Source organism: Anticarsia gemmatalis, chromosome 4, assembly GCF_050436995.1.
Source record: "Anticarsia gemmatalis isolate Benzon Research Colony breed Stoneville strain chromosome 4, ilAntGemm2 primary, whole genome shotgun sequence".
In the NCBI taxonomy this organism is placed as follows: domain Eukaryota; kingdom Metazoa; phylum Arthropoda; class Insecta; order Lepidoptera; family Erebidae; genus Anticarsia; species Anticarsia gemmatalis.
Window position 1 is genome coordinate 13905553 of NC_134748.1, and position 13735 is coordinate 13919287.

Sequence of the window (13735 nt, forward strand, 5' to 3'; positions counted from 1 at the left end):
GAGTAAAAAAAGTGACATTGTTTGCATACGTTCGTAGCCGACTGTACAATAAAGTGTGTACAAAAAGAGAAAATAAACTGTTTAATTATGTATGCTTGTATGTAAATATGCGTAGGAGGCTTTAGTATGTTAATTATAAAGCGATTTAGGTATTTTTTGTTACTTTTGACGCTTTTTTGCTAATGTTATGTTTTATTTAACGAGTTGTGATGGTTCAGTAGCATTTTAAATGACAGTTGTTTTGAAGTTTCGGATTTTTGGTTGCAACTGTACCTCCGATTTTTCGAGACACCTTTTTTACGTTAACAACCATAATTGTCAACTTTCGTTTAAACTACTTAGGGTCTGATTAAAAACACTAGGTTTTGTTTTAAAGATGAGATACAGACTGCGACTTTTCCCTCCTTGAATAATCCAAGCTTTCTGTGGACTTAATTTCATTAAAATATATTCATGTGTTTTTGCTAAATGCGGTAAAAAACAATCATACATTTTTACTTACAAAAAAATCTAATCTTTAAAACTTTATAAACCAAAAAAAAAAAAAACTGTAAAAACAGTTTAATTTACTTCAAACCTTTAAATAGTAATGTCGGAACAAATTTCAGTTATGCCAACAATTACACCGCGACAACACGCGAACTAATCGTACTATAATATATGTAACTATACACGCGATATTATTATAGCAATTTAGTTTTTACATACAGTTAATACTGGTAATCTGCTTGTGTTGTAAAAACTGATAAATAGAAATAATTGGTTTTCTTTATGCCATGTATTTCAGCTACGACTGCGGGAGTGTTTCAAGTGTGTGCAAAAAAATCTCAAGTGTTTTTATCATTATAATACTTAATAACTTGTCTTAACAGTGAGACACCCGTTAATTAAACAGAAAGGTTTCTTTCCTAAAATTCCTACCCATATCCTTTTTGCCATATCTTTTGTTGACTGAGACGGGGTCAGAAAGTGGTTATCCATACTAATATTATAAATGCGAAAGTAACTCTGTCTGTCTGTCTGTCTGTCTGTCTGTCTGTCTGCTACTCAATCACGCCTTAACTACTGAACCAATTTGCATGAAATTTGGTATGGATATATTTTAATACCCGAGAAAGGACATAGGCTACTTTTTACCCCGGGAAAATTCAGGTGGCGAATGAAGTCGCGAATATTCAATATTTTAATGACACTGAATTAACAAAATTCCGTTGTCATGGCAACTGTTTTAATGGCGGATATGCCTTAGCGCGATTTCGTTATATTATGAGATAAATAATGTTGAGAATATTTTTAGTGAAAAAAAAAAGCATATTTTATATCATCACGCTACGACCAATAGGAACAGAGTAACAGTAAAAAGTGTTACAAAAACGTGGAAAATTCTGACCTATTCTCTCTTATGTGACGCAAGCGAAGTTGCGCGGGTCAGCTAGTTTCATATAATTCAAAGTTGCTGATAATTATCTAATGTATGTGACCCGTATGTAAATCTGAAGTGTTCTTCGCGCTTCCTGCACAAAAGAAGCGGAAAAGGAAGTCGAAATTAAGTGCTTGAACCCTGACACTTGACACTTACTTTGTAGCAGCGGGATTTTTCCTTTAGAAATACGTTAAACGCACTATTTAACTATCATTTACATTGCTATGTCCAAAATCGGTCGGAGAAACCATTATCGTGTCCGACAAAAATGCAAATAATCAACTGATATTATTAGTTCCTTGAAAGCTTAAGACTCGGGTGAATCGGAAGGAAACCTTGTTATTCGTTATCACTATAACGACAAGAGACTATTTTCCTCTACTTGCTTGCTGGTCAAGTTTGCATCGGATAGAAAGAAACATTTTCAAAATTTAATTGTCTTGAATTGGAGTAGTCAATAGATACAGAGTCCAAGTTTAATAGACTTGACACTAAACTTCACCATGTAATCTTACAGTTAAACCTTCAGGCTATATATTCATGGTATTCTCTATATTGTTCACAGAAAGAATCCCGTACAGACGTGCAGTTCCACCTGGCGGCGCTGAGGGGCGACTGCGACCGGCTGCGACAGCTGCTCGACACCGGCAAGGTTCACATCGACTCCAGGGATAGGGTGAGTGACCTCCACACCACATACTAGCATGCTGAAGGAATGTTCAAGATTTAATATTTTAAAGGCTTTTTATCCCTTGAAGAATTTTTCCTAAGTCCTTAACGCAGAAAAATCCAAAGAAATTTTACGAGATTCCAAAAGCTAAAGTGTTATTTTTGTGTTGGTATGGGACTAATTTGCTTTCCTTGGTTGATCAAAACACATTGTCAAAACATTGAAAAATAAATGAATTGACGTAACAATAATGTCTAGCTATCGAAGTAGGAAACTGTACCAGTATGTGCAGAGATAATATATACAACAATTCTCTCAAAAAAAACCTTCGACTTCAAGCAAATAATATTCCAAAACTAACTAAAAAGTAAAGAATAACAACATTTGTAAGTACAACAAATATTGTTCATCAGAATATTTAAAATTGGTCGACCCAGTAAATTAAATAGTTATAAGAATTTACTCTTCCTTTTTTGAAGTCGGTTCAAAATATAAACTAGTTTAGGGCACTTTTTCTCTATTTATTTGTACAATAACAAACATAACATTAAGTAGGAAAACGACACAAGTAGCAAATCATCCTAGTCACAGTATAATACCACATCAACTATGCATGACACTTCAAACTCATAATCCTCTTCGAAAGCTAGAACGTGACAATTCCTCAGATCGGTATCTGCGGTGAAATTGATGACTCGGCGAGCATGACGCTACGAGTATGACACGCTGCGTTCTTTTCTTTGATGATGTTGAAGAATGACGTGGATGGAATTTTAGGGTCAATTGAAACGAAAAGAGATTTTATTGACGGAAAATGATGATAGTTAAAACAATTACGAAATCTTGGAAGATACGTTAAACTAAAGATTTTGGTAATAAATGGAATAACTGACATAACACTATAGAATGTCAGAGTAGATTGTTTGAACGTGGTACAGTCAGCTCCAAAAGTAGCTGAACATATTCAATCTTTCGAAACCCTATATACGTAGAATTGCATAGTATTCCATCGAGAAAACCTCTTACGGTGGTCGAATTAATTAATTCCAACTAATTCTACCTGATTTTGTTCTTGTATTTATTAACATTCGGCAATAATAAGGTTTTGAAAATATGAATATGTAAAGCGACCTATGGAGCTGACTGTACAACATAAAACTTTACAACTGTTACTCCGAACTGTGTATATACGAGCAAGGCATATCATACATCCATATCCATACTAATATTATAAATGCGAAAGTAACTCTGTCTGTCTGTCTGTCTGCTACTCAATCACGTCCAAACTACTGAACCAATTTGCATGAAATTTGGTATGGAGATATTTTGATACCCGAGAAAGGACATAGGCTACTTTTTAAGCCCTTCTCCCATTACGATACGCCCGCGCGACTCTAGTCTCGGAGACTAGTCGCCACGAAGTATCTCACATACATTTGTATGGAGACTACCAGTATCGTAATGTGAGAGTCTCCATACAAATGTATGTGAGATACTTCGTGGCGACTAGTCTCCGAGACTAGAGTCGCGCGGGCGTATCGTAATGGGAGAAGGGCTTTACCCCGGGAAAACGACGCATTTCCCGAGAAAATTCAGAAAATTCAACGAAGTCGCGAAAAAACAATATTATAATGACATTGAATTAACAAAATTCCGTTGCCATGGCAACTGTTTTAATGGCGGATATGCCTTAGCGCGACTTCGTTATACTGATATTCATAATTTTGAGAATATTTTTCGTGAAAAAAGCATATTTTATATCATCACGCTACGACCAATAGGAGCAGAGTAGGTAACAGTAAAAAGTGTTACAAAAATATGGAAAATTCTGACCCATTCTCTCTTATATGACGCAAGCGAAGTTGCGCGGGTCAGCTAGTTATACATAATATCACAATTGTTATACCCAAAGTAGTACGTAGTCAGTAGTCAGAAGTCTATAAAACATACGTTTTACAATCGAAGACGATCTGTGTGATAAGCAAACCTTGGTGCGGTCATTTCATAAATGGGTGACCGAATCGTGGTATTTGAACTGGGCGTCTCCGTGCTTCGGAGGGCACTTAAAAAGTTGATCCCGGTTGTCAATTAAGATAACATTCGTTAAGTCACGTCAAAGTCCTTCGGAAGGCTTGAACAACTTTGACACTAATTTGACCACTAACCATACGGCAACAAAAATACTATATTATAGATATCTGGGTGATTAAAGTCTTACGAAATTGAACCCAAAAGCCCGTGTACACAGTTTTTTTCTCCATTCTCTGTAGATACTTTTAACAATCACTTTCTGGTGTCGACAGCCCTATCGAATACATTCTCGGCTTCAAAGATCGATGGTTCGAGTACAAAGATAGATAGCGTCTTACGTAACACCCTTTATTTATAAAGGTGAGCATACGGTTGAACGAACAAGTGCAATGTTCGACGCTGTAAGCATTTAGGTTCTTGTAATGTAACATTTGTGTAGTTAAAAGTCGTGTGTCGTTTGAAATGTTTGTCTGTATGTTTGAAAAGGAACATTTTATGCATTAAGTATTAATACATACATACATAAAAATTCTTCAATTGTGGTTGGTTGGTGACTCGCTCGAAAAATTCTTATCTATTACAATTTCAATTAGGTTTTATTTGCATTCGTGTACATTTTTTATATAGTTTACATTGCATCGTTACCAAGATAGTTACACTTTTAGATTGTAATTTAGAAATTTTAAAATGTAATTTAAACGTTTTTGTTATTTTTTTAACAGCACGTATAAAAGCATTACCTTTTTGTGTTTCATCAACATGATAAAACGTAGAGCCGCTCGAATGTTACAAGATCATGTTTCTTATGTGAACCCACCTTAAAGCTTTCTTAGTATTACGTTTATTTTCGCCTACCCTACAATCTCGATGTTCTAGATCACACAGATCTATATTGATGACGGCTATTTGTGAATATATTTGCAGACATTACGCTTTTTATATACTTTGAATGGTTTTGAAGAAAGTTCGAGAATAAAATTCTGAATAAGTTTATGGGAATAGTTGATATTTCGGTAATGTAGTATAATTTTAGTTGTTTATTGTAGTTATGAAAATTAATAGAGTACCTTGATTTAGTGTTATTGCAAAAGATTTGGAAGTTTCGTTAAGTATTTTCATGATACATTTATCATATTTTATTATTACCTATGGGTAATTATACTTCCTTTCTATAAAAATGTTTACGCAAATTGTTAAAGTCAAATTTCTGTAAATGAGCTCTTCGTAAAATAACAAACGTGCATATGATTTAAAATATCACGAGAAAAATTTTTGCTATATACGTACTACTTCATTTCGTTGTCTCGTACAAGTTTTACAATAAATCTTACATAGAGACCTCCTTTTAAGTAAAAATATACCTGTGTTAGGAGGTCCCGCTCTTCACTGGCAAATTATAAAAGGGTAAAAGTGGTAAATCAATCTTAACCTCAAAATGAAAGCGAGTATCGAACCCGAGACTGCATCAACTGTAATAATAACTACCAAAAAGAGAGCGTTAGAAGTTTCCACTTACAATACCTAATTACATTACATCAAAAATTACGTAACACCGTGAGAATCATCCACATCGAACAAAAAAGTAAAACATTTCATCCCATTACGCCTATCTCTTTATACAAAATAATTAATCAAATGATACCCAAAAGAAAAGGTTCAGAACAAAATTAATATTAATGTGGTAGTATTAAAAAGTGTACAAAGTAATAAGGCATTATGATTTATATATTAAAGCGGTGCTCGACTTTCAAACGACCGTCTATTCTATGAGATATTACATTAGCGATTTTAAGTTACGAGCTGAAGCGGGAGCGATTTTGGTATAGTTTTAAAACTGTAAGGGTGATGAAAGTACCTATATTCATCAGATGCTAAAGTTAACATGGTAACGTAAAGATGCCACAGTAGACGGTGTTAATTATGTTGTGTTACTTACCTTAAACTTTTAAAGTAGTATTGATTTTTTTCCTGGTTACCACTCCTTAAGTCTGCTAACTACCGAATAGTAAGAACATTATTTTATGCTTTTCAAACTTGTGTCACTTATATTTTCATCAAAAATCTCTAGTGAATCAGTCTTTTAATTGTCCCCTTAGCATTTGAAATTTGTGTTGTTTCGAGAAGAAAGAAACGTTTAAAGTCCAATGCGCAATAGTGAAAAAGAAGAAAAGAAAAATTTTCTCAGGCATATTCGTACAATCATATTAAGCGGCAAAGGCGGACTTTGAGTGACAACAACAAAGAAATGAATGTTCCACGTTATCTCGCTTATTCCTCCGCTTCCGCTTACACCTTGTGATACTGAAAGTTGGTGAATGAACAAAGCGGTAGCGGTTTTCTGCCACGCAGTCCCTTCACGTAAGAGTTGCGCAACAAACACATAATACTATGAGAATATTTAGTAACGTGTGAATACGCTGTAATGGACGACGACCATTGTTTAGACATGCTAGGTATTACCTAGACCTGACAACTGGTGAAGTGATGATAAATTAGCTTTACAATGTGGGTTAGCTCTGTGAGTGTTATTTGAACTCGTTTACACCAAGTCTTAAAAAGAAACAGATTTCAAGCAAAATGTCACTTTAGAACCTCGGCAAATTTGTAAACTTTTAAAAGGAATTCATGGGAAATGAAAAAAGGAACATTAAAATCGGTCCACGCAGTAAAATGTGTTAAGGTGACAAACAATACAGACGAGAACGTCCCCTTTTGTTTGATGTCGGTTAAGACGGAAAGAAAGTAGCCAATGCATTCCGTATTTTTTATCCCTCGAAGCAGTTTGCTTTCCTTTGTCATGGATAGCCACAATAGTCTTAAGTGCATAGACTATTGTTACATTAAAACTTTTCGACAAGAACTTTTTGGGAAATGTTATAAGTTCTACAATATAACAATTAAATCCTATTGCGGAAGCTTATTAACTAAGTAACGACTCTTAATATAAGTGAAAATACTGCAAAAAGTAATTATGTTAAGCCAACACGATTACAACGACATTCCCCAAAGCAATTATCATAACACCATAATCATATAAAAAATTAAATACAGCTCATACAATTACCTGCAGAGAGAGCAGAATTCCATACAAATTTCCCCTCATTTCACTACTTTCTTGCCAGGCATTTTTTTCTAAACATTTACATGAAACGATTTGATCGATAACGCACATTACATTCTAATCGATTATGTATCGATTATGCATGTATCGTGTATCGATTGAACATGTGTTTATCGTAACGTGGAATTAAAGTAGCCAAGTGTGTTATTATGATTTCTACTTGATTTTTATTAAAAGAAAAGAATAAAGTCTCTAAGAAAAGAATGTTGACTTTAGTTGATTGAAGCAAATACGTCTGTCAATATTAGTCTCATATTCTTAAAACTAATATAATTTTACTAAAATTAATTGTAAGAGTTTTTGCCCTTATGTCGCGGGGACTTTAACAAACATACAAACAACGGACACAAAGTACAACCAGACCCGAAACAACTATTTGTGGCTCGCACAAATGAATGCTTCGTAAAGAAATCGAACCCACGGCCTCCCGACGCAATGGTAGACGCGACCACCTTAACCACTGCGCCATGGAGTTTCTCGGTTAAATTTAAGTACTTCTTTCATACAGGCCCCTAAAGCCATTAAACTAGAGTTAGCATAACAAAGTAGCGTGACTGACCATCATAAGATTTATGAAGGAAGCTGTTACTGTTTATTAACACCGCTATATTCATCCACTTAGCTATAATTTATGTTAATGTCATTCATCTCTTATTAATTTGGAAGTTAATTGCGGCCATTGTGTGGTCACCCATCCAGAATTTGCCGCAGTAAGGGTGCTTAACTTTGCGCGTAGTGGTTTCACTGTCTCTATTCGTGGCTGCCTTTGGCAATAGCTTACTATCGTTATAACGTAGGTTTGATGTCCATTTAACAAAAAAATGCTTGAATCCCACACAGTTATTTTTGATTCCTCTATGGGTAATTGTAAAAATCTGTGTTTTAAAACGTCTAAAGTATATTAATATGGTATGTTTACAATATTCTTAATCATTTGGTTCAGATTTTAATATTTGATTAAAATTTGGCTCGGTATTTTGTTATCAAAATAATTTATAATTAAAACATATTATAAACTGGTTATGTAAATTATATCATCTAATTATTTTTATATCCTACTGAAGACCAGTTTAAGTAAAAAAATAAGATTTATTTCTGTGTGAAAACAATACAAGGTCAAATAAGCGAAGCAGGAAATATGATATGATGAGGATATTTTTCTTTTATTATATTACAATTATATTTTATGACCCAATTTTAGCTGTCCAAATTATGGTTTTATGGTAATAGAAGTAATTTGGTTCGAATCAAAATAAGGAGCTTTACTTACCCAGATAATTTTCCGGCAATTTCGAAAATTGGTAATGTCTTTGCATTCCAAACAAAACATTTTATACAAGACTACCTTCATGCCCCCGAATTTCATCCCCTTCGGGGGGGAATTACCGAAGATCCACCCATGGTGCTCATGTACTCTTCCTAAGGAACCTTTATACCAAATTTCAAGTTCCTTCGCTTAGTATTTTCGGCTGTGCGTTGTCCATCAGTCAGTCACTCGGTAACGGAAAAATATCATTGTTTATTAAGATTATTAGCTTTTGAAAATGTATGTATAATTATTGTTACGTAAGACACGTCATAGTTTTCTATAAATATAAGCTAACATAGAAAATGCATACTGCATGTCCCGCTCCAAGGAGGAAGCGGGGGTCTGTCGGGCTCTCCCATCGGATAGGCGTTCAGGCTTAATTGCGCATACCGACGAAAAACCTGACGGTGTTTCTTCTACAGTCATCATAAAATGGCCAGGACGCGGTATCTCACAAATAAACGTAACTTAACTCATCTTCAATATACACACATTTATACTCATGAGTATACAACCAAGTAGACTACCCATTAATCCCCATGGCTGTACCTAAATAGAAAGCTTGAAGGTCAAACTCATTAACCACAGCTACTGTTAATGAGACCTAAACGTTTCTATCACCGCACGTGACGTGTGTACATGGCACTATATAGTGCCGTTTTAGTGCAACTTAGTGTTATTTAGTGCCGATGTGGTACTTGAAGTGCGCCGCGGTACGTGATCGGATTATAGATTTTATTAGTTAGATTGTTGATTGTATGAATGAATATTTGAGCTGAGGTTTATTACCGGTTCATAATCGTGACTACTGAGACTGCGTTTTTCAATCTGTAGGATTAAAAAGTACTTGTCTTGTGTGGATCGACAAATCTGTCATCTGTTTTAGTTGTCCTAAAGCTTAAATTAATGCCAGTAAGTAATCGCTGATTTCTGTAGCAGTAGATATTTTTCTTTCCGAGGGATTCGTGCATTAGGAAGGGTTAAGAAACACAAAATTAACCTTTGCTTCGCTAATTTTAGTTTAAGTATTTTATTCAATAAAAATTACAAAAAATTCTTCCCTCGGAGATAATATTGTCAAATAATCTATCACTCTATCAAATTCTATCCCCCCTACTTACTACTTAGGTAAAGCCGTTTTTGCGTAAAAGTTGGTCAAATAAACAAACATCACAGAGTGTGTAATACATCATGCAGTATAGATTGGCAAACATCTATCATAAATTGTATTAAGCTAATAGAGTTTTATTGTTTATCCTATGCATCTATAACACTTGATATTTTATAACTAGGTTAATGTAATTCATGCGTGTGCACTCCGCATTATAAATGAATATGATTCGCGAAAATTTCTACAATGATACAGATTTCCTCTTCGTTTTGATTGTGATAGATTTGAACTAATGTGTGCACGTTACTTTATTCTTACTTTCTAGTAGGTAGAAATGCTTGATTTATTTTTAAATGATTTGGCAAGATTTTGGCAAATCACCGCTTTTCACAACTTTGAAAGTAAAAAGTTATTGGAAACAAAATTAAAGAACACCTTTGGAAGTAAATGATAAGCGGCGGTGTTGGTGGTTTTACGACTTGCGATCTAGAGGTCTTGAATTCGAATCTCCTCCATCGTACTAATATAAATATTTACTACTAGCTGACCCGCGCAACTTCGCTTGCGTCTCTTAAGAGAATGAGTCAAAATTTTCCCCATTTTTGTAACATTTTTCGTTGCTACTCCGCTCCTAATAACTGTAGCGTGATGTTATATAGCCTATAGCCTTCCTCGATAATTGGGCTATCTAACACTGAAAGAATTTTTCAAATCGGACCAGTAGTTCCTGAGATTAGCGCGTTCAAACAAACAAACAAACAAACAAACAATCAAACAAACAAACTCTGCAGCTTTATAATATTAGTATAGATGATAAATTCAAAAGTCTTTATGTTACACTCTCACAGCTAAACAGCCGAATTTTCATGAAGTTTGGAATTCTTGATGAAAACTATTTTAGCTTTGTTTTTGTGTAAAATACCAAATTTTATATACCTAGCTAGATCTATCTATCATTATCTTAAATTATATTCAAAATTACGTACCAAAATCTTAAATAAACGTTTTCAAGATAAAACACGTTCACCCCAGTAAAGTTGGCCTACATTCACAAGAGGGAATTTTTCACCCCCGGCTCGCAAAAGGAAATGGAATTTTATAATGAGTTCCCTTTCATACGACTCATGTTCAGCTCGGGGCTATACCTACTTGAGATTATATCGATCTTATACACGTGTTGAAGACAGCGTTGCCACAATAATTTTACCTTATATGCCTAAAATTTCTTTAATTTTTGCATTTATTATTATTCCTGCATTTGGCTAGCGTGGTGGACTCAAGGCCTAACCCCTCTCTCGTTCGGGAGACCCACCTTGACCAGGAGTGAGAAAGTCATATGTTAAAAAAAATGTTTCCTAAAAAAAACATTTTATATCAAAATAATCTAAAATAAAACAATACCATATCATCAATGTAGACACAGTTACGCATTTTTAAAGTTATTAAAAACAACATCGGTAAATTTGGTAACAAGTTTATCCCATAAATTCTGTTGGTAACACCTCAAAGAAGCTAACGCTATTTTTAAACATTCAGTAGATACCATCTATTATCTAATCTCAAATATGCATACTTATTTCACACTATTTATCTTAACTAAGACTTTTATATCAGATATAGTCACGTCCAATGTCAAGCCAAAATATCTACTGACCCAGTAGATACCTATAGAGAGAATATATTAAAAAAGTATCATCATCAGCATTTGGGAATAAACTCAGCCCAAACACGTAAGATACTGCTAGGGATACTGCTTTTGTTTCACCACACATATTTGGGAGGTAACACAATTTATTAATTCTTGTCCTTAGGTATATACTACCTAATTAAGTGCTTCAGTACCAAAATTTCGGCTCATAATATATTTTGCATAGTTTCGCACATAATGTGTCTGTTTGTCAACAGGATGGCACGACTCCTCTGATCCTGTCTGCGGCGATGGGTCACACGGAGTGCGTGCGGGAGTTACTTGCGCAGGGCGCGGACCCCGCATGCTGTAGAACGGTAATACACAATAATATGTTACACATATAAAACACTTATTATCTAGGGAAAAATATATCAAGCTATAACGATCAAGCAAATCATCATGGAGAGACCTAACAAACTTTTTTTTAACGTGCTTATGCATTAAGCATACACTTGTACTCTGGGTTGGGTGCAGGGTTATGTGGGACTCTTCCGCCAAGACCTCATAACTACTCAGAAGCCTAAGAAATGTTTGAATATTTCTCAAAAGAAAGCAGTCTCCAACTCAAACTGGGGCGATGTGAACTTAAGATGTAACTATTCTTGCTATGTTTTTTTTAGACAGGAACGAGTGCTCTATTCTTCGCGGCTCAGGGCGGGTTCCTGGACATCGCGAGACTATTGCTCGACTCAGGAGCAGCTATCGACGCTCCTAGCATGGTAAATATACCATTAGATTAAAATAAATTCCGACTAGGTATATTTTATGGCCTAAATAGTCATCAATTGAATAATAAGTATAGATATTTTGTGTTAAACTTTAGAATTTTGATACTTTTTTTGTAATTAAGCTACATTCTGAGTGTTATTCTATGTAAAAAAAAGTGTTTGTTGATCCTATCAATCCTATTGTTGTAGGACGGCGGCACACCATTATTTGTGGCGTGTCAGTGCGGACATCTACCGGTCGTCGAAGAGCTTATTCGTAGAGGAGCCGATGTTAATTCTTCTATGAAGGTAAGTCGCTTTGGGTTGATGTTCGTGTGTACAGCAATAGCAGATGGCATTGTTTAATATTGTGTAATCATTTGTATGAGACTGTTTCCAATGACGATTGCAGCCCTCGCAAGAAGTCTTTAATTTTTTTGTGACACGGAGGGGTAGAATCCGCCTACTGCTGTCTGAAGCCTTTGAATTTGCGGTCGTTACTCATTACCTGATTTGTGATGATATAATCATGATTTGTCATGTACCCAGGACAAAGCCACCCCCCTGTTCATCGCGGCACAGAACGGTCACGAGGACGTGTGCCGCGCGCTCGTGGCGGCGCGCGCGGCCGTGGACGGCGCCCGCGCCGACCGCGCCACGCCGCTGTGGATCGCGGCGCAGTGCGGACACGAGCACGTGGCCAGGCTGCTGCTGGCGGCTGGGGCCAGGGTCGACCATGTGCGACAGGTAGGAATAACACAGTTACGGTTAAAGGTAACTGCACGGTGACATTATCAGTATGTTGGACGGTAGGACGCGAAGTATCCGATTGGAGATACCGCGTCCTGACCACATTATGGTGACCGTTGAATGAACACCGTCAGGTTTTTAGTCGGTATGCTCAAATTTAAAAGCCGGAACACCTAGCCGGCGGGAGAACCCGTCAGACCCCCGCTTTCTCCCTGGAGCGGGACACGCAGTACCTAATGCATTTTCCTGACGAAAAAGGGAAATGATTCGGCTACTGAAGCATTCGACCTAATATAGTCTTAAATTCCTGATATACCTATTAAACATACAACTCATGTTTTCTTAAGTTTAATATTAGTTATCTTCGGTTCCAAGGATTTATGGTTAACTACTGCTGTGGAATTCGAACACCGCCTTCGGACCTTGAAACGAATGATGCAGGCCCCCATCATTAGCGTAGTTTGAAATGTTCAAGGATTTGTTACCCAAGGCCTTGGAGATCGAAACATCCATCAAATTCGGTCACAGTAAATACCAAGTTGCCATGGAAACATCGTTAAACAGTAAAAAAACACCAAAAAGTGTTATCGGGAAACGCTTTTTTGTTTTTTCACGAATAAAAGTCCTCGTAAATATTAAACTATAAAAAAGTATATTTTATTACGCCTTGCGTAATTATAATATAGGTGATTTTATGTATTTTTTTACAAATAATTTCAGGACGGAGCTACACCCCTGTTCAAAGCGGCACACAAAGGACACGCGGCTGTAGTCGTTGAATTGCTCAAATATAAACCGAACTTAGGATTGCTTCCCGTAAGTTCAGACCGAATTTCAAAACATTGAATAAACAAGACGCTACATTATGCAGCGACATCTCTTGACGAATAGATATAGTTTATTAAAAGCGACATCTATTGTCA

The 13735-nt window shown here is 35.8% G+C and overlaps 1 protein-coding gene across 1 annotated transcript in view; it reads left to right on the plus strand.

Annotated features, from left to right (window-relative positions):
• The window catches only part of LOC142972623 (uncharacterized), a 66607-nt gene that overhangs the window by 50166 nt on the left and 2706 nt on the right, over positions 1-13735 (plus strand). Inside the window, exons 2-7 of the mRNA XM_076113894.1 lie at positions 1989-2099; positions 11571-11669; positions 11976-12074; positions 12273-12371; positions 12612-12809; positions 13533-13628. Of these exons, the coding sequence (XP_075970009.1) occupies positions 1989-2099; positions 11571-11669; positions 11976-12074; positions 12273-12371; positions 12612-12809; positions 13533-13628 (702 nt within the window). The remainder of the gene's footprint in view (positions 1-1988; positions 2100-11570; positions 11670-11975; positions 12075-12272; positions 12372-12611; positions 12810-13532; positions 13629-13735) is intronic.